The 27,894-nt window shown below is 44.2% G+C and overlaps 1 protein-coding gene across 1 annotated transcript in view; it reads left to right on the top strand.

Annotated features, from left to right (window-relative positions):
• LOC124711597 (neo-calmodulin-like) overlaps positions 1 to 27,894 on the top strand; it is a 468,518-nt gene that overhangs the window by 408,478 nt on the left and 32,146 nt on the right. Inside the window, exon 3 of the mRNA XM_047241753.1 lies at positions 20,138 to 20,378. Within this exon, the coding sequence (XP_047097709.1) occupies positions 20,138 to 20,378 (241 nt within the window). The remainder of the gene's footprint in view (positions 1 to 20,137; positions 20,379 to 27,894) is intronic.

Raw genomic sequence — 27,894 nt, 5'->3', positions numbered from 1 at the left:
TAAATGTTTCCCCAAAGTTTCATTGTCCTACGATCACTCGCTCTTCATGTGGATGCTGTCAAGTAGCGAAAGTTCAATCGAAATCACCGTGAGGTGCTGTATTTCTTATTATGATACGCCATGGGTGAAATTTGAGGAAAAGTTTACGTTCAAATACATTTCTACCAACTACGGAAGTCAGTACTGGCTCGATACAAACATTCGTAATTATGTCGAAAACTGCTCTTTTCCTGAAGCATGTTTACGAAAACGGTTTGTTTTCTACGGATGGGCAAATTTTTGAATATATCGATATATATTGTATCAATATTTGTAGGTGAAGGTGATGTCGAAACAGAATCTCGATATATCGAGATATGCTTCGAATTATCAATATTTGTAGAAATTTTAAAAAAGTTGGTCAAAGTCACAGAAATGATTAACAAACATTTCAAAACTTACAAATACTTTATTATATCCAACATTAAGCAACCAAAGACACGCAGTCTACTATAAAATCACTTATCTACACAAAAACGAATTAATGAAACCAATAATCTTCACCGATACACATTAACAGCAACCTTTGTTTACTTTGCACACATAGTTATTTTGGAAACTCGCCGCGAGGGGTAGCCGAGCGGTCTTAGGCATCTTGTCACGGTCCACGCGGCTTCCCCCGTTGGAGATTCGAGTCCTCCCTCGGACATGGGTGTCTCTGTTGTCCTTAGCGTAAGTTACTTTAAGTCAGATTAAGTAGTGTGTAAGCTTAGGGACCGATGACCTCAGCAGTTTGGTCCCATAAGACCTTACCACAAATTTCTAAAAATTTGGAAACTCAGATCAATCTGCAAACAAACTGAACACTGTAATTAAAATGATATCACTTTTCGCACACAATCACCAGCACATAAATAAGAGCATGGGAACCGTGTCCCACTACACACAGACGCTGTGTTCAGGTAAACTGTATATGGTGTGTCACGTCACGATAATCAGCGAACAACAGCAAGGCACCTAAAGAACCAAAGACGTAGGTGGTAGGAGGGCGTCAGGTTGCGTCATTCTTCCGTGGATATTATAGGTAATGCTTGGATGGCTTCGGCGGATGGTCAATAGAATGCGACACTGATCTGCGCCGTTCTTGGGAATATTGTTCGTGCCAAACGTGCCAGATAAATGACGAGCCAGCAGAAGCGAAATGGATGACGAAAGAGAAGCCTCGGCTTCCTGGGAGTGAAACACTTGTGATACATGTTCTGAGCATGAAATATTGTGCTTACCATAATCATTTCAGACAACAGAGCACATTTCCCATTAAACACCACTGCAGTAATGTGTGTGATTTTTGTGCCGAGTGTTCATTACTTCTACAGTGCGTCTATCTTTTCTTGAGCCAGGCAATCACAAAGTAAGAGAAACGTACGTTCTGCCTCGTAGTTGAGAGCAGAAAGTGGTAATTTCCACCATTCTCATACAGTGTTGTCACCAAATTTTGCATCTTGCACCTAGTATTTGCATTGGTACAAATGACACACAAAAGTAACAAGCTTTCATGAATATGCAGTGCAGAAACATTCATGTTCAAATCTGTTGCTCATTTGTAGGATTGCGTATTGAATTAAATTAAGTGCACCGTAAGACATTTACTGTAAGATTGCAGATTGGTAGCAATTGGTATGGGCAACAAATCTGCTGATGAGAACTATAGTACCTATAAATCGCTAAAAGACAGAAAATAAAAATATCGCTTTCGATATTCAGTATTATATGTAGATTAATCGATAATTTAAATATCGACGATGTATATTGATGTTACTATGGAGTATCGATGTTCTGACCTTTATTGCCAATTTCTTTTTTGCTACTCCTTATTACTTCGTCTTTCTTCTGTTTAGTCCCAATCCATACTCTGTACTCATTAGACTATACATTCAAACCAGCACATCCTGTAATTCTTCTTCAACTTCATTGTGGATACCAATGGCATTAGCAAATCTTCTCATTGATATCCTTTCATTCCGAACTTTAATCCCACTCTTGACACTTTCTTTTATTTTCGACACTGGTTCATCGATGTATAGATTGAACGATAGGGGCGAAAGACTACATTGCTGTCTTACAACGTTTTCAATTCTAGCATTTTATTCTTGGTCTGGCCTTCTTATGGTTCTCTATTCGTTATTCTGCGTTTATTATATTATCCTTCTTTCTATACTCTTATTTTATTTATACTTTAGAACAACTTCCGTGATTTGACATTGTCGAACGCTTTCTGCAGGTGTGGACCTTACGTGCCACTTCGGCCTCCCGCTTCTTTCGTCTTTCCTGTCCTTGACTGGAAAATCAAAACATTTTAGCTTTGTCAGGCACACTCCGACTGCCCAACTCGTTAATCCATCTGTGACTGATCACTGCGTGTATAATAACCTAGCTGCTACTAACAAAAATAAAGTACTAATGCGAGAGAGTCAGATGAGAGACGTATGATAACTGGCGGGTTGTTTTCAGCTGGCAGCCGCGATGAGCAGTTGCAATGGCCCGGAGCGGCGATTCCGAACAAGTGTCTACATTCCTGTCGACGACGATTGGACGGCGGTAAGTCTACAGTGCCCACCTACCGCGTTCCCCTGCGTTGGGCATCGGCTGGGCGTTTAGAGTGGAGAATCTACGGTGCCACGTAACCTTCGGCTGAGAACGTTCACTAAACCGAGACCGAACACCGTTATGGTTCGGGTGGTGTTGCCATAAGCCTCCACGCCAGTCTTTAAAAACTCACAGAAGTACTGTGTTGTTACCTCTTCTCTACCACTGGTGAGCAGCCCCCCTATTGACGACAGCGTCAATGTAGCCTTCTGAAACTACTAAACTAATAACTTAATCCAAGTATAAAAGCTCTCGTTTATTGTAACTCATTAAATACTTTGACGTGAACTTTGGTAAACAAGTACTCAACAAAGGCGGAAACATAGTCCGTGACAAGTTAGCACTTCTTACCATTGGATACTTGCGATTGGCTGCCGACGTCAGAGATAACGAGCTCCTGGACCGTTGGCTCTCCTCGTCAGAAGATGTCATCCTAGTCTCCAGATAGCGTCCGTAATGGTTGTGGCAAAGTAGTCCATCCGTTGCAGGCGGCGTCTGTGAACAGCCGCCGAGGCTTATGGTTCTCACGGCCTCGCCTATAGTCCACGCAACCCAGTACCCGAAAGCGCTGGAAGGGATGTCTATCCGGCAGGGGCAACCGGAGGATTCGCTATACACTACTGGCCATTAAAATTACTATACCAAGAAGAAATGCAGCTGATAAACGGGTATTCATTGGACAAATATATTATACTAGAACTGACATGTGATTACATTTTTGTGCAATTTGGGTGCTTAGATCCTGAGAAATCAGTACCCAGAGCAACCACCTATGGCCATAATAACGGCCTTGATACGCCTGGGCATTGGGTCAAACAGAGCTTGGATGGCGTGTACAGGTACAGCTGCCCATGCAGCTTCAACACCATACCACAGTTCATCAAGAGTAGTGACTGGCATATTGTGATGAGCCAGTTGTTCGGCCACCATTGACCAGACGTTTTCAGTTGGTGAGAGATGTGGACAATGTGCTAGCCAGGGCAGCAGTCGAACATTTTCTGTATCCAGAAAGGCCCGTGCAGGACCTGTAACACGCTGTCGTGCATTATCCTGCTGAAATGTAGGGTTTCGCAGACATCGAATGAAGGGTAGAGCCACGGGTCGTAACACATCTGAAATGTAACGTCCACTGTTCAAAGTGCCGTCAATGCGAACAAGAGGTGACCGAGACGTGTAACCAATGGCATCCCATACCATCACGCCGGGTGATAAGCCAGTATGGCAATGACAAATACTCGCTTCCAATGTGCGTTCACCGCGGTGTCGCCAAACACGGATGCGACCATCATGATGCTGTAAACAGAACCTGGATTCATCCGAAAAAATGACGTTTTGCCATTCGTGCACCCAGGTTCGTCGTTCAGTACACCATCGCAGGCGCTCCTGTCTATGATGCAACGTCAAGGGTAACCGCAGCCATGATCTCCGAGCTGATAGTCCATGCTGCTGCAAACGTCGTCGAACTGTTCGTTCAGATGGTTTTGGCTTGGAAACATCCCCATCTGTTGACTCAGGGATCAAGACGTGGCTGCACGATTCGTTACAGCCATGCGGAGATGATGCCTGTCATCTCGATTGTTAGTGATACGAGGCCGTTGGGATCCAGCACGGCGTTCCGTATCACCCTCCTGAAATCACCGATTCCATATTATGATAACAGTCATTGGATCTCGACCAACGCGAGCAGCAATGTCGCGATACGATAAAACGCAATTGCGATAGACTACAATCCGACCTTTATCAAAGTCCGAAACGTGATGGTACGCATTTCTCCTCCTTACACGAGGCATCCCAACAACGTTTCACCAGGCAACGCCGGTCAGCTGCTGTTTGTGTATGAGAAATCGGTTGGAAACATTCCTCATGTCGGCACATTGTAGGTGTCGCCACCGGTGCCAACCTTGTGTGAATGCTCTGAAAAGCTAATCATTTGCATAACACAGCATCTTCTTCCTGTCGGTTAAATTTCGCGTCTGTAGCACGTCATCTTTGTGGTGTAGCAATTTTAATGGTCAGTAGTGTATAAGGGGGAGATGAAAAAGTTTCCGTTTGAGGGTATTGCTGCAGCAAATATGCAACTCCGATGTGTATATGCAAGCGCCGACATGTAGGAAAGGGCGTATTGTGGCATTCGTGTGTCTCTGACGTGCGTGGGGTATATGTGGAAACGTGAACCACGGCGGCGTTTTACCAAAAGCGTCCAAACAGCACCAACGTGCTATTATTGTTTTCTTGCCTGCCGAAGGCCAAACACTGATAGATATGATAGAAAATGAAGAATGTGTATGGGATCGCGTGTCTGTCGAGAACGACCATTATGGAATGATGCTCGACTAGGGCTGCTGCTGTTTCTTGATAACGCACGTCCCCATATCGCAAATGTAACGTAGAAGTTGCGCCAAGCCAAGTGGGTGACAATGGATAGTTCTGATGTCTCCCGAATGCGCTGGATTATCACGCCTTCAATCTCTTAACCCTTTGAATCCCACCAACACGAAAAAAAAAATTAAAATTTTCCAAATAGTTAATCTCTATTATCATAGTAAACAACAAATACAAGAAGAAATTGGCAACAAGTAAACAATCAATTGTGTTAAGGAGGTGGTTTCACTATGGAACCAGTATGACATACAGTTACCAACCACGAATCGTTTCATGTGATATGTCTATGCCACAGTCCCACATCTCGAAACTTTCGTTAACTCATCATGCTTAAAACATAGTCCTAGATAAGAATCATAAATGGGCCAAAGTTTTAATAAATTTTGTATCAAAACTGTATACCGTCCACGTGGTTTCATTTCGAAATCACTCGTGAAAGCAAAAGTACAAAGTCAAGTGTGCTTTGCAATAACTTTCGATAAACTTACCTTCACTGACAATGATCTCATCAATATTGTCACTGTAAAAAAAAGCAGCAAGTCACAATCTCCTACAATCACGTAGTACTACATCCGCACCGAATGTTACTTTGAACGCAGTAATTTATTGATACGACGAGTCTCCTTGGTTGAAGTACCTGAGTGTGCCACTAGATGTCTCTGCCTTACAACAGCATCGGTGGTTTCATGCTAAAAGCATTGGTACTTCAAAAAAATTAATGAAATGGTTGTTTTAGGCAGAAACCCCTGGTAGCCGAAGGGCTAACAGTGGCAGATCTCTGTCGGACGAGGATGCGCAATAAACAATTACGGACTTCTTCTCGCAGCAGGTCACGTGTTTTGCCAAATGGGTATCTTGAACATGGTACGTCAGTGGGATGATTGCCTCAATGCTCTGGCGAATTTACCTCCTTGGCATACTAATTCTGAAACGTACGGCCTTCGAACGGAAACTTTATGGTCGCCCCCTTACAATGCTGTATAGACAGCTTGCAGTTTATGGAATTAAACTCAACAGCAACTGAGTGAAATTAGCCTACATTTCTAGCGTGTAACACTTCGTTTCGCCCTAATAACAACATCTACGAGTTGACGCATGGACTCTACGGGAGACGGAAAGGTTGGGGGAGCCATCAGTGAGGGGGTTTGTCATTAAGTTTTGATTAGCTGAGGTCTCGAAATTTGGTGATAGTGTTAGTCATTCTCTACACCCTTCAATGTGGCTCATTTCCCCCAATAACGGACGACGTTTCGGAGACCTTGGTTGTAGAAGGAAACATTCCAGCTTTAAGATTTTCTCGTTGTCATCTGCAAATGCACGCCACACATGAAAGAGGAAAGATCCACTGGGTCTCATCTCATGTCAGGAGAATACGTCGGAAGCGGGGAGGGTGGGGATAGGGGGATGGGGAGGGGGCAGAGGGTGGTAGACGAAATTTGATAGGCCAAAAAAGCAGCATGTCTGACTGTGTCCTGTAAAAAGGGAGCTGGGACACTATCTTGGTTAAAGGCGCTGCAGTCTGGAACCGCAAGACCGCTACGGTCGCAGGTTCGAATCCTGCCTCGGGCATGGATGTTTGTGATATCCTTAGGTTAGTTAGGTTTAACTAGTTCTAAGTTCTAGGGGACTAATGACCTCAGCAGTTGAGTCCCATAGTGCTCAGAGCCAATTGAACCAATTGAACCACTATCTTGGGGATAGTGCTTCTCGCGACGCTTCATCTTGACAGACTTCCGTAACCTCCCCAAGAGCCTTAATTGTTAGCGACACATCTTGGCAGTCCCAAAAATACTTAGCATTGCGTTTAGTGTTGGATTTTCGCCATTTTTGGAAGAGGAGAATCGACATATTTCCAGTAACTGCTGTGTCCTTCATCTCGGTGCTATAATGATACACCCAGCATTACTTCATGGTGACTGATAGGCTAAGGAATTCATTTCATCTGGCCTGAGACAGCTGTAACATTTCTGATGCTACCTCAGTTCTGCTGGATTTATGAAAGCGTGTGAGCAGTCGCTGAACTCAGTTGGCGATGATCTTTGTCATGTTCAAATTGTCGCACAAGAGATTGTAAACTGATTCATGAGCGATTTATCACTTTTTTCCAGTATAGCCTCGATTGTGATACACCGATTGTGGAGCACCAGGTCCTCTACTACCCTTGCGAGAGAGATGGCCTGTCATTTCGCTTTGCAGTGCATCATTCCGACTTTTTGGACAAATTTGAAAGCAACTCGTGCACCAGTTGAACATGGATTGTTGCAGAGTTCTTTCCCTTCAAACGCACAAAACGAATTACCGAACAATACTCCACTTTATCACGTTAATGGGCTGGTCCATTTTGTTTTGAATGAGCTTGCAAACTGAGATTATGGTTCCGCATCAGCTGTAGAATATTGCAGAACAAATGAGAACTTGTGCCAGACTGTAATTCGAACCCGGATTTCTCGCTTGTCGCGAACAGTCACCTTAATCACTTCGGCTATCCGAGCAGCGTTCCAGAAGCAGCCCAAATCTCCACTTACGAGCACAAGAGTAGACACCAGGAAAGGTGGAGATTTGGGGCGCTCCTGGAAGCGTGCTGGGATAATCAAAGTTGTTACGGCGACCGCTCGGGACGAGCAAGAAATCCGGGTTCCAGTCGCAGTCCGGCACAAGTCCTCATTTGTTCTGAAATATTCCACAGCTGATGCGGGACCATGATCGTAAGTAGCGTGTTCATTCTTAACTCAACGCGGTTGTTGGTCGTCAACCGGTGTCTCAGACATTGCTGCGCAGCACCTTGCTTTAACTCGTACAGCAGCTGGCTGCAGTACTATGGCGTGTGGATTTCAGTGTTTACCGGGACTGTACCTTTGAACAACAAAAAATTAAATAATTTTATTTTTTTAAGTGACAAAATTTTATGAGCATCCATCGAATTCTGCATCTGAACTTCGGAATGGTGTGAAAGAGATTGAGTCTGTTAATTTGAACAAGCCTATAATTTGTAATGAACGTAAACAGTCTATACCGCAAGAAACCTTTATGTTTGTGGCTACCAGTTTCGGTCAGTTTTTGTTCATCTTCAGACCTCGTACCATGATGGCAGACTGTGGCGGTGAACGGAGCAGGCGTTGCGACTCCATGAACGTCAATGAGCAGTGTCTCAGACACTACAGTGTCGCATTTTGCTTTGGCTCCTCCAGCAGTTGTTCGTGTAGTCGTAATGCCTGCTCCGTTCACCGCCACCGCCTACCAACATGGTGTGAGGTCCAAAGATGGTCAAAAACTGACCGAAACAGGTAGACTTAAAAATAAAGGTTTCCTGCGGCCGAGACTGTGTATGTTCACTTTAAAGAAAGAAACGCTATTCTCCATGACAAACGTTCTCAAAACTTACTGAACACTAATTGTTGAGCAAGCTCACTGCTGAAGATGCTCAAAATGGAGTGGCGTGAGGTTCTCGATACTTTTTTCTCTTTTCTTCCGTCTTGATCGACGCATTTACCGTTTCACAGTCCATAACAGCAGAGCAGCGGACGTTTTGTTCGGGGCCGCAGCTCGTCTGGAGCAGAGTCGGAACAGGGTCGCAACAGCCGGGCCACAGTTCTCATGAATTATGTATTTTCTTTGGTGTGTCCGGCACAGCGTGCAATTTCTGAGCGCTCACCTAGATACTACTTATCCAGTCCGTTTTACTCTAGAGTATTTTGCAGCTATTTCTCTGGATGGTCACAAATTTAAAAAATATCTGCACCAGGGAATAAGAATAAGCCTCTGTTTTTTACGCCAACGATGAGAACAATCGACTCGATTTCAGTAGCGTTGGAGTCTAACATGCATTAGGCGTCTTTATCAGCAACTTCTAAATACAGGAGGAAGCACCTAGCCTTTCCACCTCATTATCTCGTTTAACGTTTCACACTTCAAAAACATCAATAAATTGATTTCATTTCGACCGAGAGAAACGAATGGATCAAAAAATAATAGCTAACTTGTTCCATCATCTTTGGACATGCATCCGAGGTAGTATTTTTTCTTTTTCTAATATTTTGTATGATAACCTTACGGCCATCTCCAAGATGAGTCACTGGCAAAATTTAAACCTCTTGACACAGTACTGCGGAGTAACCGCGCGTGCACCACACAACGATGTTGACAAGAGCGCCAGTCATAGGTAAAACTTTATCCGTCTAAGAGTGAAACAAAGTAAGTGCAGAGTCAGGAAATCTACACTGCTTACGAATAATGTGGCACTAATTATTATAGGCAGTAGGTGTCGGAATGCTAGCTAGAAAAGACTCAGAACAATAATTCCTCTGACAACGCAGACATCAAATGCGCCGGGTGGGGGGAGAGGGGTTGGGGGGGAGGGAGGAGCGGGGTTCCATGATTTGAATATTCTCACTGTTCAAGAAAGGTACATCGAGACACCAGCGATACGGTCGCCTGCTATAGCCCAGCAAATCTGCTGCGGCTGAACACAGTATTTTCCACTATCCATTTCATCGATAACGCGAAAGCCAAGATACTGGCCACAGCCTCATCCACTTGGGATTCAGTGGTCAAGAAAACTCTGGAAATGCAATTATCAGACATCCTGCTCAATCAAGACGAGACTTTTCAGCTCGAAAAATCGTTGAAAATCCACATTACTCCGACAGACCACGAGCAGTTCTAGGGACTGCTGTTAAACAACTTCGAAAAGAGTCACCAGACTCGAAATGACTTGTGAGACGACTTTTAAATAGCCACAGATTCTTTCTACAATTGTAAGAGCCCTTTAGCAATCTGACTGCACTCAGAAAGATTCCTATATCCAAAGCACTAGTTTTGAAAAGTGTGTCATCTGCAACCTGTCCCTCGCTACATTCGCGAAATCCCCACATAGACCAAACAAGACATTCAAAGCTACGTAGGACGAGAGTGACACCAAAGTGCAAACACTTCCAGTGTCCAAGGGAACTAACGCCGTTTATTTACTTTCTCTGAAGCTCCCCGACCTGCCTCCTCTGATAACACCTTTGCCTGCTAGCCAACACCACCACGTTCTAATAGAAGCCATCCGCCGAGGAACCACAAGCACACACATTAAATGCAATACATGCCAACAAAAATCTAAAAAGAGACATGATCAGGACTCGATATCGTGAATGGAAAGGCATTTGCGATTTCTTATAAGAATTCCAAACTATAAGGGGTGATCAAAAAGATTCCGTTCGAAGGCCGTACAGTCCAGAAACGGTATGCGACTCAGGCAAAATCGCCATGAGCATTGAGGCAGTCATCCCACCGACACGCCAAGTTGAAGATACCTGTTTGGTACAACACCATGCCTTGCAACGTACGTAACTGCCTGCTACAAATCCTAGTCCTGAAGTAATCGTCTACCCTTTAGGGCCTTTTTTAAGGGATCGAAGGCATGGGGAGAGTGTAGGATTATAGAGCGTGTGCTCGAGTATCTCCCACTTGAATGGCGTAACTCGTGCATTGCGACATTTGCGGTATGAGGACGCGCGCTATCATGAAACAGCAGCACCCCTTGTCGCAGTTTTCCCGGACGTTCCGCCTTAATTGAACCCCTATATACGCGCATCGGAGTCGCGCTGGGTTGCATATACGCTGCAGCAACGCCCTTACGCCGAAACTTTTTGATCTGCCCTTACAGAAGAACAACTTCATCACTGTCGATAACTAGGTTACCACTTCTCAAGCAGGTAACTTCATTTCCGCCGCCAGATTGCCTGCAACTCGCCTGCTATGGTCGGGTGAAACTTTATTAGAAATAGCAGACTGATAAATAATAAAATAAAGTGTTTATTTCAACATAAAAGAAAGTCCTACGTGAGAAGACGATTTTCTTTAAGAAATACTTGATCCGGCGAAATGGATAATTATTCCCTGACGTATGATCCCGCTTATGGACGCGTGGCAAAATGGTGACTTTACTTTGTGCTTGTGTAGTTGGCGATGTTCGACCTCACAGAATTTCGTAGCACCTGCTGGAAACTTCCGGGGTTCGTCTTTAGACGGAGACTGATACGACCGTGGTATACTTATTTTTAGCTGATTTATTGAAGTTTCACATTATTCAGATATTAATTTCACTCATGTGGGAACGAAGGCCTACCCACACCCAGTTTTGGTTTTGAAGCCGTTTTCACATGGAAAATTGTGTGACGTTGTGTCATAACGCGGCAGAGAAAATCGAAGGAGGCGGCAGCTAAGGTAGGAATAGCCTTCCAGGAGATGTTGCAGAGATGGAGAAATTAATTCACTCGCAACGACAATTAATATATACGACGGTTGGAACTTTAATAGTGGCAACTATTTATTTACAGGTCGCACAAAATACACTCCTGGAAATTGAAATAAGAACACCGTGAATTCATTGTCCCAGGAAGGGGAAACTTTATTGACACATTCCTGGGGTCAGATACATCACATGATCACACTGACAGAACCACAGGCACACAGACACAGGCAATAGAGCATGCACAATGTCGGCACTAGTACAGTGTATATCCACCTTTCGGAGCAATGCAGGCTGCTATTCTCCCATGGAGACGCTCGTAGAGATGCTGGATGTAGTCCTGTGGAACGGCTTGCCATGCCATTTCCACCTGGCGCCTCAGTTGGACCAGCGTTCGTGCTGGACGTGCAGACCACGTGAGACGACGCTTCATCCAGTCCCAAACATGCTCAATGGGGGACAGATCCGGAGATCTTGCTGGCCAGGGTAGTTGACTTACACCTTATAGAGCACGTTGGGTGGCACGGGATACATGCGGACGTGCATTGTCCTGTTGGAACAGCAAGTTCCCTTGCCGGTCTAGGAATGGTAGAACGATGGGTTCGATGACGGTTTGGATGTACCGTGCACTATTCAGTGTCCCCTCGACGATCACCAGTGGTGTACGGCCAGTGTAGGAGATCGCTCCCCACACCATGATGCTGGGTGTTGGCCCTGTGTGCCTCGGTCGTATGCAGTCCTGATTGTGGCGCTCATCTGCACGGCGCCAAACACGCATACGACCATCATTGGCACCAAGGCAGAAGCGACTCTCATCGCTGAAGACGACACGTCTCCATTCGTCCCTCCATTCACGCCTGTCGCGACACCACTGGAGGCGGGCTGCACGATGTTGGGGCGTGAGCGGAAGACGGCCTAACGGTGTGCGGGACCGTAGCCCAGCTTCATGCAGACGGTTGCGAATGGTCCTCGCCGATACCCCAGGAGCAACAGTGTCCCTAATTTGCTGGGAAGTGGCGGTGCGGTCCCCTACGGCACTGCGTAGGATCCTACGGTCTTGGCGTGCATTCGTGCGTCGCTGCGGTCCGGTCCCAGGTCGACGGGCACGTGCACCTTCCGCCGACCACTGGCGACAACATCGATGTACTGTGGAGACCTCACGCCCCACGTGTTGAGCAATTCGGCGGTACGTCCACCCGGCCTCCCGCATGCCCACTATACGCCCTCGCTCAAAGTCCGTCAACTGCACATACGGTTCACGTCCACGCTGTCGCGGCATGCTACCAGTGTTAAAGACTGCGATGGAGCTCCGTATGCCACGGCAAACTGGCTGACACTGACGGCGGCGGTGCACAAATGCTGCGCAGCTAGCGCCATTCGACGGCCAATACCGCGGTTCCTGGTGTGTCCGCTGTGCCGTGCGTGTGATCATTGCTTGTACAGCCCTCTCGCAGTGTCCGGAGCAAATATGGTGGGTCTGACACACCGGTGTCAATGTGTTCTTTTTTCCATTTCCAGGAGTGTAGATACGTGTTTCAAAGTTTTACTGACCATCAAAGTAGTCACCAGCATTGTGTATAACCCGTTGCCAGAGATGTGAGAGTCGTAGGATACTCTTAGCAGTGCCAGTTGTGTTGACAGTTCGAGCGGCACGGTCTATTGCCCGACGAATTAGTAGCAGTTCTGAAGCGAATGCCATGAAGTGTTTCCTTCAGTTTAGAAATCGAGTTGAACTCACGAGAGCTTAAGTCAGGGGAGTGCAGTAGGTGGTATAGCACTTAGCAGCCCTATCAGTCAAACAGCTTGCACTGTACGTGCTGGAGCACTGTCCTGCAAAACGATGGCCAGGTCCTGCAAGTGTCATCACTTCTGTCTCTAAGCTGGCCGTAGGCTGTGTACCAAAAATGAACAGCATAGAGACAGACGTGATGACACTTTATGCAGGATCTGACCATCATTTTGCAGAACAATTCTCAAGCACGTACAGTGGAAGCTGTTACTGATTTGTTTGACTGATGGAGCTGTAGTAACGTTGGACAATGGGGTCTATAGCGAAATCGGAGTTCTGATTCAATCAGAAGGTGTTCGACTGAGTTCAAGTCGAAACTCTGGGCAGGACCGTCCATTTCAGGAATGCTATTATTCACTAACAATTGCCTCACAGCGCTACTTTATGATAGGGTGCATTGTCGGGTCGATACAAACAATCGTCGTCTCCTAACAGTTCTTCTGCTGTACACAGTACACAATGCTGTTAAAATGCGTTCTTATCCTTCCGTATTTAGCACTGCAATAAGGAGCCACGCCCTAATCACGTAAGACACGCCCATATCGTAAGACCACCTCCTGCGTATTTTACTATTCACACTACGCATGATGGCAGGTAAAGCTCTCCAGCCATTCACCAAACTCAGTCTCTTCCGTAGAATTGAAGCAGGGTACAACGTGATTCATCACTCCAAACTGCTCGTTCCCAATCACATAATGTTCAGTGGCGTCGCTCTTTAGACCAGCTCAGGCATCGCCTAGCTCTAGTAAAATACCCTGAAGCGCCAATGCGTATTCAAATACAGAGATATGTAAACTGGCAGAATACAGCGCTGCAGTCGGCAACGCCTATATAAGACAAGTGTCTTGCGCAGTTGTTGGGTCGGTTACTGCTGCTAAAATGGCAAGTTATCAAGATTTAAGTGAGTTTGAACGTGGTGTTATAGTCGGCGCACCAGCGATCGGACACAGCATCTCCGAGGTGGCGATGAAATGGGGATTTTCCCGTACGACCATTTCACGAGTGTACCGTGAATATCAGGAATCCGGTAAAACATCAAGTCCCCGATATCACTGCGGCCGGCGAAACATCGTGTAAGAACGGGACCATCGACGACTGAAGAGAATCGTTCAACGTGACAGAAATGCAACCCTTCCGCAAATTGCTGGAGATTTCAATGCTAGGCCATCAACAAGTGTCAGCGTGCGAACTATTCAATGGAACATCATCGGTATGGGCTTCGGAGCAGAAGGCCCACTCCTGTACTCGTGATGATTGCCCGACACAAAGCTTTACGCCTCGCCTGGGCCCCCCAACACCGACATTGGACTGTTGATGGCTGGAGTCCCGTTTCAAATTGTATTGACCCATGGATCCTGCATGTCATTAAGGGACTCTTTAAGCTGGTGGAGGCTCTGTAATGGTGTAGGGCGTGTGCAGTTGGAGTGATGTGGGACCTCTGATATGTCTAGATACCACTCCGACAGGTGACACGTACGTAAGCATCCTGTCTGATCACCTGCATCCACTCATGTCCATTGTTCATTCCGACGGACTTGGGCAATTACAGCAGGACAATGCGACACTCCACACCTCAGAATTGCTACAGAGTGGCTTCAGGAACACTCTTCTGAGTTTAAACATTTCCGCTGGCCACCAGACTCCCCACACGTGAACGTTATTGAGCATATCTGGGATTCCTGCAACGTGCTGGTGAGAAGATGTCTCCTCACCCTCGTACTCTTACGGATTTATGGACAGCCCTGCAGGAATCATGAAGTCAGTTCCCTCCGGCACTACTTCAAACATTAGTCGAGTCTATGCCACGTTGTGTTGCGGCACTTCTGCGTGCTCGCGGGGGTCCTGCACAATATTAGGCAAGTGTACGAGTTTCTTTGGCTCGTCAGTGTATGTTGCTTATGAGGAGTTGCTGAATCACTGTACTCCATTGTTTTTTAACTCCTTACGCATAGTCATCGTGGTAGCTGGACTGCTGGTAGCATTATGGAACTCACGAGTGATTTCTTCCAATGAGTTCATGCGATTTACAACAAACCCTCGCAACGCACGGCGGTCCCTGTCCACCTGTACATGAGCTCTACCTGCATTTGGTTCAGCTGCCGTTGTTCTTCGCGTTTCCACTTCACACTCACGTGACGAACAGTCTGCTTTGGCAGCTTTAGAAGAGTTCTGTTGTCCTCGATGGATTTGATACTCAACTGACGTCAAATGACTAGTCCATATTCGAAGTCACTGAACTCTCCTAACCGACCCATTTTGCTGTTACTGCACTTCATAATATTCTCCATCCCCTTTTATACCGGAGGGTCCACCTCTAGTGACATATAGTGGCAAATGCCACATTACATAGGAATATTAGGAAACTTTTGATAAGGTAGTGTACTTAGTCGCTTTTACAAACAATCTGATGGAATTATCTTTCCCTGTATTAAAGACGCGTATCTGTATTCACAGGGCATGTACCAAAAGTATCATGATGATCTCCCCATTCGCAAAAGATTCCGGATCAGTCCCCAATCGGATTTCCGGGAGAGGACTGCCACCAAGGGGAGGTTATCATGAGGACAAGACTGCGAGGGGGGGGGGGGGGGGAAATGCTAGAAGTCTGAACTTAGTAGGCAAGCTAGAAAATCTGAAAAGCGAAATGCAAATGCTCAGTCTACATATGGTGGTAGTCAGTGAAGTGAAACGAAAAGAAGACAAGAGTCTGGTCAGCTGATTATAGGGCAATATCAACAGTAGCAGAAAATCGTATAACGGGAGTAGAATCCGTTACGAATAGGAAGGTAGGACAGAGAGTGTGCTACTGTGAACAGTTCAGTGATAGGTTTGTATTCATCAAAATCGACAGCAAACCAACACTGACAACGATAGTTCAGATATACATGCCGACGTCGCAAGCTGAAAATTAAAAGATGGAGAAAGTATATGAGGATATTGAACGGGTAATAAATTTCAGCTAGTAATAGATGTACCATATGACTTCCGAAAAATATCATCCTGACAATTCCGAAGGCTGCAAGACCCGACAAGTGCGAGAATTATCACGCAATCAGCCTAGCACCTCATTCACCCAAGTTGCTGACAATAATAATATACAGAAGAATGGAAAACAAAATTGAGTAGGTTTTAGATGATGATCAGTTTGGCTTTAGCGAAGTTAAAGGCACGAGAGAGGCAGTTCTGACGTTGCGGTTGATAATGGAAGCAAGACTAAATAAAAATCAAGACACGTTCATCGGATATATTGACCTGGAAAAAGCGTTCAACAAAGTCAAATAGTGCAAGATGTTCGAAATTCTGAGGAAAATTAGGGTAAGCTTTGGGGAGAGACAATATGTACAAGAGCCAGGAGGGACTAATAATAGTGGAAGACCAAGAACGAAGTGCTCAGAAAAAGATTGTAAGACAGGGAAGTAGTCTTTTGCCCCTGCTGTTCAATCTATGCTTCGAAGAAAAAACAATGGAAATAAAAGGAAGGTTCAAGATTTAAGTAAAATTCTCAGTGAAAGGATATCAATGTATCATGATGACATTGCTATCCTCACCGACAGTGAAGAAGAATTACAGGATCTCCTGATGGAATGAACAGTGTAATGAGTACAGAATATGGATTGAGAGTAAATCAGAGAAAGATGAAAGTTATGAGAAGCAGCAGGAATGTGAACAGCGAGCAGCTTAACATGATGATTGATGGTCATGAAGTAGATGAAGTTAAAGAATTGTGCTACCTAGGCAGCAAAATAACCAATGACAGGTGGAGCAGGAGGACATCAAAAGCAGAGTAGCATTGGCAAAAGGGCATCCCGACAAGAGAAGTCTACTAGTATCAGACATAGGCCTTAATTTGAGGAAGAAGTTTCTGAGAATGTACAGCATTGTATGCTAAAGAAACGTAGACTGTGAGAAAACCAGAACCCAAGAGAATCCAAGCATTTGAGATGGGGTGCTATAGACGGATGTTAAAAATTAGGTGGACGGATAACGTAAGCAATGAGGTGGTTTTGGGTAGAATCTGAGAGGAAAGGAACGTATGGAAAACACTGGCAAGATGATGGGACATCCGTTAAGATATCATGGAATAACTTCTGTGGTAATGGAGGGAGCTGTAGAGGGTAAAACCTGGAAAGAAAGACAGAGTGGAATAGATCCAGCAGATAATTGAGGACATAGGTTGCAAGTGCTGCCCTGAGATGAAAAATTTGCTACATGAGAAATTCGTGGCGGGCTGCATCAAACCAGTCAGAAGACTGCTACCACAACGACGGCGTCCTCGCTACACAGACTAGATGGCGCCTGATATACGCTTTATAATCCATGGCAACGGCGTCCTCACCGCAAGGAGTGGAGGGCGTTGTAGTTCTTCCATATTAGCCGTTTAGTAAATTGACTCAAATGTTTTCGACGTAAATGTACGAATAGATATATTATATGACAAGACGACACCAATTTTTGTGTGTCGCAAATTGTTTTACTTTATATTATGGCACATAACGTAGTATACTTTTACGAATTTTACGAGTTGACTACGGAACATTTGTAATTATTTTATAATTAACACTATAATTGTAACTTTTTTTGAACGGAATGGTTCCGTTTTCTGTTATTTACTGTCACTTAAATTTATGTTAAACCAAGGTGACTAGTAATTACGTATAACAAACTGCCGCTGGGGGTCTTGCCGTCTATTCACGTGATCTCAGCACACTATTTAAGCCCATACGAAGAGTTAGTCTCGCATACTTTCCTGCCGTTATGTAGACAGGAGTGACACCACCAGCAGTCGACCAATGGGTAACATATTTTAAATTTATGTAATTTTAGCTGTTGTATGATGAGGTCGCCCAGAAAATGACCCCTACGTCGGATTGAAACCAGTTGGCGGTATAATAATAATAAATGCGATTAAGGTTGTTTTTGAATAATTGAGAAGAGTGATGATTCAAAAATGAAAAAAAGGGAATGCTTCACTCTTCCATTGATCTACAGTACATTGCTGCCAATAAAGCGGTTCCTTCGTGTACTGTTTGCAAAATCGAACGAACCTCGTCAGTTGCAGTGGCGCTTCCTCCCTTGAGCGATTTCAGCTGATTTTCTATTCATTGGTCATTATTTCGATATCTGCCATTTTGTCATTCTTTCGATGATTTAAGGGAGTCACTACAGTCCGATCTTCCTCTGTGAAACAGTTTTGGAAAAGGCGTTTAGTATTTGGGCCTTTTCTGTGCGATCCTCCATTTTAATCCTATTATGGTCACAGACTGTGTGGACAGATGGCTTCGATCCGTTTTCTGATTTAACATTTGACCGAGGTACTATAGTTGCATGTTGGAATATTTGAGGTCAGAATATAGGGTGTTACAAAAAGGTACGGCCAAACTTTCAGGAAACATTCCTCACATACAAAGAAAGAAAACATGTTATGTGGACATGTGTCCGGAAACGCTTACTTTCCATGTTAGAGCTCATTTTATTACTTCTCTTCAAATCACATTAATCATGGAATGGAAACACACAGCAACAGAACGTACCATCGTGACTTCACTTTGTTACAGGAAATGTTCAAAATGTCCTCCGTTAGCGAGGATACATGCACCCACTCTCCGTCGCATGGAATCCCTGATGCACTGATGCAGCCCTGGAGGATGGCGTATTGTATCACAGCCGTCCACAATACGAGCACGAAAAGTCTCTACATTTGGTACCGGGGTTGCGTAGACAAGAGCTTTCAAATGCTCCCACAAATGAAAGTCAAGAAGGTTGAGGTCAGGAGAGCGTGGAGGCCATGGAATTGGTCCGCCTCTACCAATCCATCGGTCACCGGATCTGTTGTTGAGAAGCGTACAAACACTTCGACTGAAATGTGCAGGAGCTCCATCGTGCGTGAACCACATGTTGTGTCGTACTTGTAAAGGCACATGTTCTAGCAGCACAGGTAGAGTATCCTGTATGAAATCATGATATCGTGATCCATTGAGAGTAGGTGGAAGAACATGGGGCCCAATCAAGACATCACCAACAATTCCTGCCCAAACGTTCACAGAAAATCTGTGTTGATGACGTGATTGCACAATTGCGTGCGGATTCTAGTCAGCCCACACATGTTGATTGTGAAAATTTGCAATTTGATCACGTTGGAATGAAGCCTCATCCGTAAAGAGAACATTTGCACTGAAATGAGGATTGACACATTGTTGGATGAACCATTCGCAGAAGTGTACCCGTGGAGGCCAATCAGCTGCTGATAGTGCCTGCACATGCTGTACATGGTACGGAAACAACTGGTTCTCCCGTAGCACTCTCCATACAGTGACGTGGTCAACGTTACCTTGTACAGCAGCAACTTCTCTGACGCTGACATTAGGGTTGTCGTCAACTGCACGAAGAATTGCCTCGTCCATTGCAGGTGTCCTCGTCGTTCTAGGTCTTCCCCAGTCGCGAGTCGTAGGCTGGAATGTTCCGTGCTCCCTAAGACGCCGATCAATTGCTTCGAACGTCTTCCTGTCGGGACACCTTCGTTCTGGAAATCTGTCTCGATACAAACGTACCGCGCCACGGCTATTGCCCCGTGCTATCCATACATCAAATGGGCATCTGCCAACTCCGCATTTGTAAACATTGCACTGACTTCAAAACCACGTTCGTGATGAACACTAACCTGTTGATGCTACGTACTGATGTGCTTGATGCTAGCTAGTACTGTAGAGCAATGAGTCGCATGTCAACACAAGCACCGAAGTCAACATTACCTTCCTTCCATTGGGCCAACTGGCGGTGAATCGGGGAAGTACAGTACATACTGACGAAACTAAAATGAGCTCTAACATGGAAATTAAGCGTTTCCGGACACATGTCCACATAACATATTTTCTTTCGTTGTGTGTGAGGAATGTTTCCTGAAAGTTTGGCCGTACCTTTTTGTAACACCCTGTATAAATCATTAGCCTGTCACAGTTCCACACCTCTTTTCCATAGTCCCCTGTCCCCACGACACCTGTCCCCTACCCTGTCCCCTGGCGTTCTTCTGTGCTCTGTGCTCTGTGCCGCGTGCCTGGTGCGGGCTCTGGAGTCGCTGTGAGCAGTCGTCCTGCTGTTGTGTCCCGCAGACGCGCCAGACCGCCGGCACCGGGGTGGCCAGCCAGGGGCAGCAGCAGCAGCACCAGCTGACCGGCTCCAGCCACAGCAGCAGCAGCGGCAGCGTCACCGGTGGAGTGGGGGTTGGCGCGGGCACGGCCTCCCCTGGGGTGGGGGTGGGGGTGCCTGTGCGCACCTCCCCCGACGCCGCCTTCAGCACGCAGGCCGCTCCCGCCGCCGCACACCGCGGGGTCACCAGGTCGCAGATGAAAGGTATGCACCACTCTGCCCTAATGAGAACTTGTTATAGGAATAACACCGTACACAGGTCAACCAGCTGGGCGACCTGCCGATCGGGACTGCCCCGACCTGTTCGCCTTTGTGTGGTCGTTTTTATAGCAGCTTGGTCTGTGATCTGGGTGCATCAGTTTGCTAACTGACCTCTACATGCTAGAACCAAATGCTACGTAGCATCCCACATTTGTCAGTGACGGCATGTAAGGTCCACCATGCGGCCACAGTGGACTCACATCTACATCTACATCTACCTTTATACTCCGCGTCCGCCGCCAATAGATGTTCACAACATAAATTACAGCCTAAAGCATATTAAGGATTTTTATGTAGAATTAAGCTACTTGACATGCATTTTAACAGACAAAAATAAGAGGACAAGTAAATATATAGTAGATAAGTTACAATCACGCGACAACAAAAATGAAATGGAGCTGAAGTATCCCAACAAAATCTGGGAAAAAAATATGGACTAATATAAATAGCAAAACACTGATTACGGAAGTGCAAGCGTCATGGTACAGAGTTGTCAACATTATTACTACCAATGAAAAACTGTATTCAGTAGGACTACATGCAACAAATGTGTGCCAGAAATGTCACAATTTGTACTCCTTAAAGCATCGCTTCATCTGTAATGGATTCAAGACTATTTGGAATGACATTGTATTGCAAGTTGCTTTTCTCAAACGGACCGATGGAAGAGAAATCACTCTACACGATATACTGTTCCCAGAAGAAATTTTCTTTCCACCACAAAAAAATAATGTCATCTTGTGGCTATTCGGAAATTTTGTCAATTATCAACAACAAAGGCAATGACAATCTACAAGAATATCGAGAATATCTGAAAGACGAATACTTCAAAATATACCGGAACAAAGACCATAAAAATATGATGCAAATTTTGTTTCAGAAACAAGGCAACGGTTAATACCTAAATAATATGAAATCGACCGAAAAGCATGTTTTCCCAAAAAGTAACAGGAGCCATGCCACAGCACAAGAATAGTAGGGAAAAACTATTCTCATGCATAAGACGTGCATCACTGAAGAAGTTTAATTTCCTCTCTTAATTTTTTACTTTTGCTTCTTTCTCATTTTTGTTTAAATTCTAATGGAAGAATATTTTGCGTTCCGTTTATGCAGTCAATAGTATTATAGAGAGAGTTATTTTCACGGTAATCTATTCGGATTACAATTTTCTAACATTGTCATGCAATTTGGGACATTGAAACTCGCCAAAGAAGGCGCATGAAGGAGAGCGAATGGAAGGGCTAAAAGGGGAAATGGGAGGCCCTAAAAAAAAAAAAAAAAAAAAAAAAAAAAAAAAAAAAAAAAAAAAAAAAAAAAAAAAAAAATGGTCAGCGTGACGCAATGTCAATCCTAAGGGCCCGGGTTCGATTCCCGGATGGGTCGGAGATTCTCTCCGCTCAGGGACTGGGTGTTGTGTTGTCCTAATCATCATCATTTCATCCCCATCGACGCGCAGGTCGCCGAAGTGGCGTCAGCTCGAAAGACCTGCACCAGGCGAACGGTCTACCCAACGGAAGGCCCTAGCTACACGTCGTTATTATCACTATTATTTACACTTCGCAAGCCACCCAACGGTGTGTGGCGGAGGGCACTATACGTGCCACTGACATTGCCTCCCTTTCCTGTTCCAGTCGCGTATGGTTCGCGGGAAGAACGACTGACGGAAAGCCTCCGTGCGCGCTCGAATCTCTCTAATTTTACATTCGTGATCTCCTCGGGAGGTATAAGTAGGGGGAAGCAATATACCTCATCCAGAAACGCACCCTCTCGAAATCTGGACAGCAAGCTACACCGCGATGCAGAGCGCCTCTCTTGCAGAGTCTCCCACTTGAGTTTGCTAAACATCTCCGTAACGCTATCACGCTTATCAAATAACCCTGTGACGAAATGCACCGCTCTTCTTTGAATCTTCTCTATCTCCTCTGTCAACCCGATCTGCTACGGATTCCACACTGATGAGCAATACTCAAGTATAGGTCGAATGAGTGTTTTGTAAGCCACCTCCTTTGTTGATGGACTACATTTTCTAAGGACTCTCCCAATGAATCACAACCTTGCACCCGCCTTACCAACAATTAATTTTATATGATCATTCCACTTCAAATCGTTCCGTACGCATACTTCCAGATATTTTACAGAAGTAACTGCTACCGGTGTTTGTTCCGCTATCATATAAGCATACAATAAAGGATCCTTCTTTCTGCGTATTCGCAATACATTACATTTGTCTATGTTAAGGGTCAGTTGCCACTCCCCGCACCAAGTGCCTATCCGCTGCAGGTCTTCCTGCATTTCGCTGCAATTTTCTAATGCTGCAACTTGTCTGTATACTACAGCATCATCCGCGAAAAGCCGCATGGAACTTCCGACACTATCTACTAGGTCATTTATATATATTGCAGGTGGGTGAGCAACCTGCTCAGTTCGGGTAGGAGGGGGGGATTTCGGCCGACCAGTCAGGCTGCCAATAAGCAGTGTTTGCATACGCCCTTAGGACATGCTACCTCAATGAAACACTGTCTGTGTGGACAAGGTATTCGTGTGTTACAACGAAGTAAAGGCCTAAACCAGCAGTTGTTTAGCTATTGTTAGGTTCTCCTGAGCTGAGCACTGCTCCACAGAGAACCCAGACAAACAATGACACACAGTGCCCTGTCATATTATCTTTTCATTCTGTGATTGTGTGGCAGCAGGAACAGAGCCCTGATGTAACACCACAATGTGGCCCAGGACAACGCTGATACGCATAGCCCTTACTGTGGAAGATGGATACTCAAGAATGAAGACCATCTATCTAAGCGGTAGGATCCTGACGTCAAATCTTGGAAGGTGTCCAGACCATGAGTTGGCAGCCCCACCAGAACACTCTTGGTCTGTGGGCCAATAACCCGTAACTCCAAAACATTAAAATCACAGAAACTAAAGGGAGAAATAACTGGATGGATCCAAAGGATATGATGACCTTTGGTTTGAAAAGGAAAACCCATATTGGATTCTGGAATGTAAGAACATTGAGGCACACAGGGAGGTTGAGACAAGTGGTAAGTTGAAAAGTAGACAAAAATGCATCATCATTGATAGAAAGTTTCATAAATAGGTGTCTCCAGAACATTATAATATTTGGTGGCTAGAATATGAAGAAAACAATCCAGATATGTATAAAATAACGTATGTGTGAGAAAAAAGTGGAAACTGATTGACACACACTGAGCGAGCCAGAAGGAGCAACTGAGAAGAAAGAATCTGAACGGAATCCCCAAAGCGATATATAGCAGATAACATAGTTCAAATGTGATTTTATCGTCTACGAAAAAATCCCATATGTACAAGAATTGAAAAGGAAACCCCACTCCATGTTACGTTAAGGGGATGGATGTCGTCTCGATACCTGTTTGGACACACACTGAGCGAGCCAGAAGGAGCAACTGAGAAGAAAGAATCTGAACGGAATCCCCAAAGCGATATATAGCAGATAACAGAGTTCAAATATGATTTTATCGTCTAAGAAAAAATCCCATATGTGCAAGAATTGAAAAGAAACCCCCACTCCATGTTACGTTAAGGAGCAGGATGTCATCTCAATACCTGTTTGGACCATTTTTAACGGTACACGAACCGGACACGTTGGAAATGCTGTCAATATCTCAGCTCTTATATATATATATATATATATATATATATATATATATATATATATATATATATATATATATATATATATATATATATCACGGTCGTGCCTTACGCAAATAACTAAAAAGCTCCATAAGAACAAAATTGTTGGACCAGATCCAGAATACCTTGCTTTAAACCAGACACAAATATTAGACAAAATTAAAGTAGAGGAAACGACAGACTGGACACAACTTTCAGGAAGAATCCGAGAGGCCAGGAAACTAGCACAAGCACCACGCACAAGGAAACACCGCTGGTGGAACCACACATGTGACCAAGCTATTGACCAACGAATCAGTGCATGGAAAAAATTTAGTAGCCATAAATCCCAAGAGAATTGGATGAACTTCCTGAAAACACAGAAACAATCAAGGAAAATCATTCGCAGTGAAACACGACAGTATGATAAACGGCGACTGACTGAGATCGAGTCGGACTTCACGAAGAACAATACAAGAAACTTCTAAAGAAAGTTCAGAGAAAATATGACTGGATATCAACCACCCAACTTGTGCTTCATAAGACGGGATGGAACCTTGGAAACCAATACCAAAAACAGTTGTGACATTCTGGTATCGTACTTTTAAAAACTCCTCAACATGGACCCCCCTATGGAAGAAATGATGACAGAAACAAGCACGTACAATCCAGATAGTGAACCTCACCTCTAGAAGAAGTTAAAGAAATAATTAAGTCACTCAAGAATCGTAGAGCACCAGGAGAAGACGGCATCATCGCGGAAATCCGGAAGTTACAAGACCCAGAACTCACCAGAGACATCCACAAGATCTTGGAAGATATCTGGAAGACCATGAAAATTCCTGACGCCTGGAAAACTGCCCTGATACTCCCAATACACAAAAAAGGTGACAAGACTGACCTGAACAACTACAGAGGAATATCCCTACTACCGGTCACATACAAGATCCTCTCTGAAGCTTTACTAAACAGACTAGAATACCAGACCTACCACTTAATTGGGGAATACCAAGCAGGCTTCCGTAAAGGGGTGTCTTGTACGGAACAAATTTGGAACCTGAAAATAATTTTACAACACAAACAGAACATGATCATTACTTTGTCGACTTTAAAAAGGCATACGACTTTATCGACCGGAAAACTCTCTTCAAAATTCTAGCAGAATACAAAGTAGACAACAAAACACGGACTATCATCGAGCAAACATTGACTAACACGACCTCCAAAGTAAAGTTCTGTGGGGAACTATCAGAGCCCTTTGAAATTCGCACAGTTGTCCGACAAGGCGATGGCCTCTCATCTCTCCTCTTCAATCTAGTGTTAGATAAATTAATAAAAGAATGGGAGACATCACAACACGGGATAACCTTACGAAAACTACAGATTAAATGCCTGGCTTTTTCAGACGATTTGACGATTGTCACGAAAGGTATAAACAAAACAAAATATTCTATTGAAAAACTACACGAAATTGCTTCCAAAACTGGACTACAGATCTCTTACGAAAAGACACAGTTTATGAGCACAAAGGAACTCTCATCTCTGAACACAAAGTACGGCACGATTTACAAAGCGGCAACTTCAAATACCTCGGTGAAACACTACAAATGAGCGGACATAACAGAGACTCAAACGAAGAAAGAAAAACTAAACTGGACAAGGCATGCAAAGTAGTGTGGAACCATTACAACAAGAAGTCTATCTTACAAAAAGCTAAATTAAGCCACTACGACACGGTGGGGCTCCCCGAGGCACTATATGCAGCAGAGACCACACTAATCCTAGGGCATATACGTATCAGACAACTAGAAAAAGTAGAACGGAAAATACTTAGGAAAATATTTGGCGCAACTAACAACAATGGAATATAGATCAAGAAACCTACAGAGGAACTAAACAAACATATGGAGACAATCACAGAAATAATTAGAAAACTCAGACTACAATTCTACGGACACCTACACAGAATGCCATCACACAGACTGACCAAACAGATCATTGACTGTCTAACCACTAGAAACAACAAATGGGTGGCAGAGGTAAAAAAAAAAAGACCTGAACCAACTCAACATAACAGCAGACACAAAAACGACAGAATAAAATTCAGAAACATCATTAAGAAAAGTAGACTACATGAGATACACTGTGACAAACGAACAGGCGTAAAACGGACCGAATAACGCAAGCAAGATCACAGCCGGAAGATGAAAGAAATATGGGCAACCAAAAAGGCAATCAAGATGAAGACGAAGACACGAAGCCGACAAGAAGCATGGACAGAGGACGGGAAACAGAAACACAGCGAGCGAGGGACAGTCAATAATTAAGGAAACAATGAAGAAAAAACTGCATTTTTACAAAATGAGACTTTTACCACTTCTGAACATGATCCCTAGCAATATTAAACACTTGTCCCTATAGTGAAATAGCGTTTTTATACCTGGTGCAAAGAACCTTTGTCTTGTTGTCACTTTCCCACAAATTATTTGACCTCCTCTTTGTTTCTGAACTTTGGATCGAAATGGTGAACCCAAGTTCCATCACACGTTAAAATCTTGTTCAGAAAAGGGTCATCTTCCCTTTCGCAGCGTTCTTTATGGTTTGTGCACATTCTGACTCTTGCCGTCTTGTACTTGTTTTACTGTAATTGAGCTTGTTACTGATAACGCTATGAACTGTGCCAACACTTACTGCAACTGTTTTTGCTAAATGTTCAACCCTAATACGTCAATCTACACAAATAATATCGTCAGTGCGGATTTCAAGCGACTCTTCAACTGGTCGGCCACCGAGCTTCAACCGTTTTTGAACTGCTCTATACACTTATCAAAATTTCCGCTGTTCGTACGACTTTCACCATACTATAAAATCGTCCCAGAAAAGATATCAGCCGGTTTCTCACCTTCAGAAAGCAAAATACGGATCATTGCACGTTGTTGAATCAACGTGGAACCTTCATGCGGACATGCTATCGTTAAATGCAATTAATTAATTTATTTATTTCTCGTATCGGAAACGTACATATTAACACAATTATGAGTTTATTACTTTTGCCCAAATCATGGTCACTTCAAATGCATTTTCTGCACCCTGATGAAGTTCATCTTCAGTACAGGAGGCAGGATACAGTCGGCATTGAAGCGTTTTGTGGTGAACAGTCTAGTCATCTCCACAGTCGCACTAAATATCAACTTGCCATCCATCTTGCCAAACTAATATTTTGATGTGCCAACTCTAGGTCTCAGTTTAGTTAATTTCAATACGGAGGTCATAAACAAAAAAAAAATTATCTGTCAGTAGTGTCAACCTAAAGACGTGAAAGTACGGAACTCCTCCTACAAGATGTTTCATTTCTACAGCAGTTTGTCTCTTTAGTTATTGGATGTCTCTCGTAAATAATATAATATGCAATACTAGAATGAAAACTGTCCCTATCATAGAACAAAAGAGGCGAATATGTCCTCGGCAAAGTTAGGGGTGCAAAAGAAGGTAATTTTTCGACTCATTTTACAGCTTCAAAGACATCCAGATCAAAACATATTGACATATTCATATTAGTACTAGTACCTATATCATGTACTATAATGCATCGTCTAAAGTAAATTAACATGATACGTGATGGAACCCCCCTCCCAGGAATAAATCCATCCCCAGAAATTTTATCACCCCAGAAAAAATGATTTAGTTATTACATGTATGCTCTTCAGCCATGTGATAGTATATATTGTTTACTACAGCTGGCGAATCTTCTGGATTTTGCCCACAGGATCAGGGCTTCAGCCTATAAATTGCAATATGTCGGTGT

This window comes from Schistocerca piceifrons, chromosome 8 (genome assembly GCF_021461385.2).
Source record: "Schistocerca piceifrons isolate TAMUIC-IGC-003096 chromosome 8, iqSchPice1.1, whole genome shotgun sequence".
In the NCBI taxonomy this organism is placed as follows: Eukaryota; Metazoa; Arthropoda; class Insecta; order Orthoptera; family Acrididae; genus Schistocerca; species Schistocerca piceifrons.
This window is presented reverse-complemented; position numbering and strand designations above follow the sequence as displayed.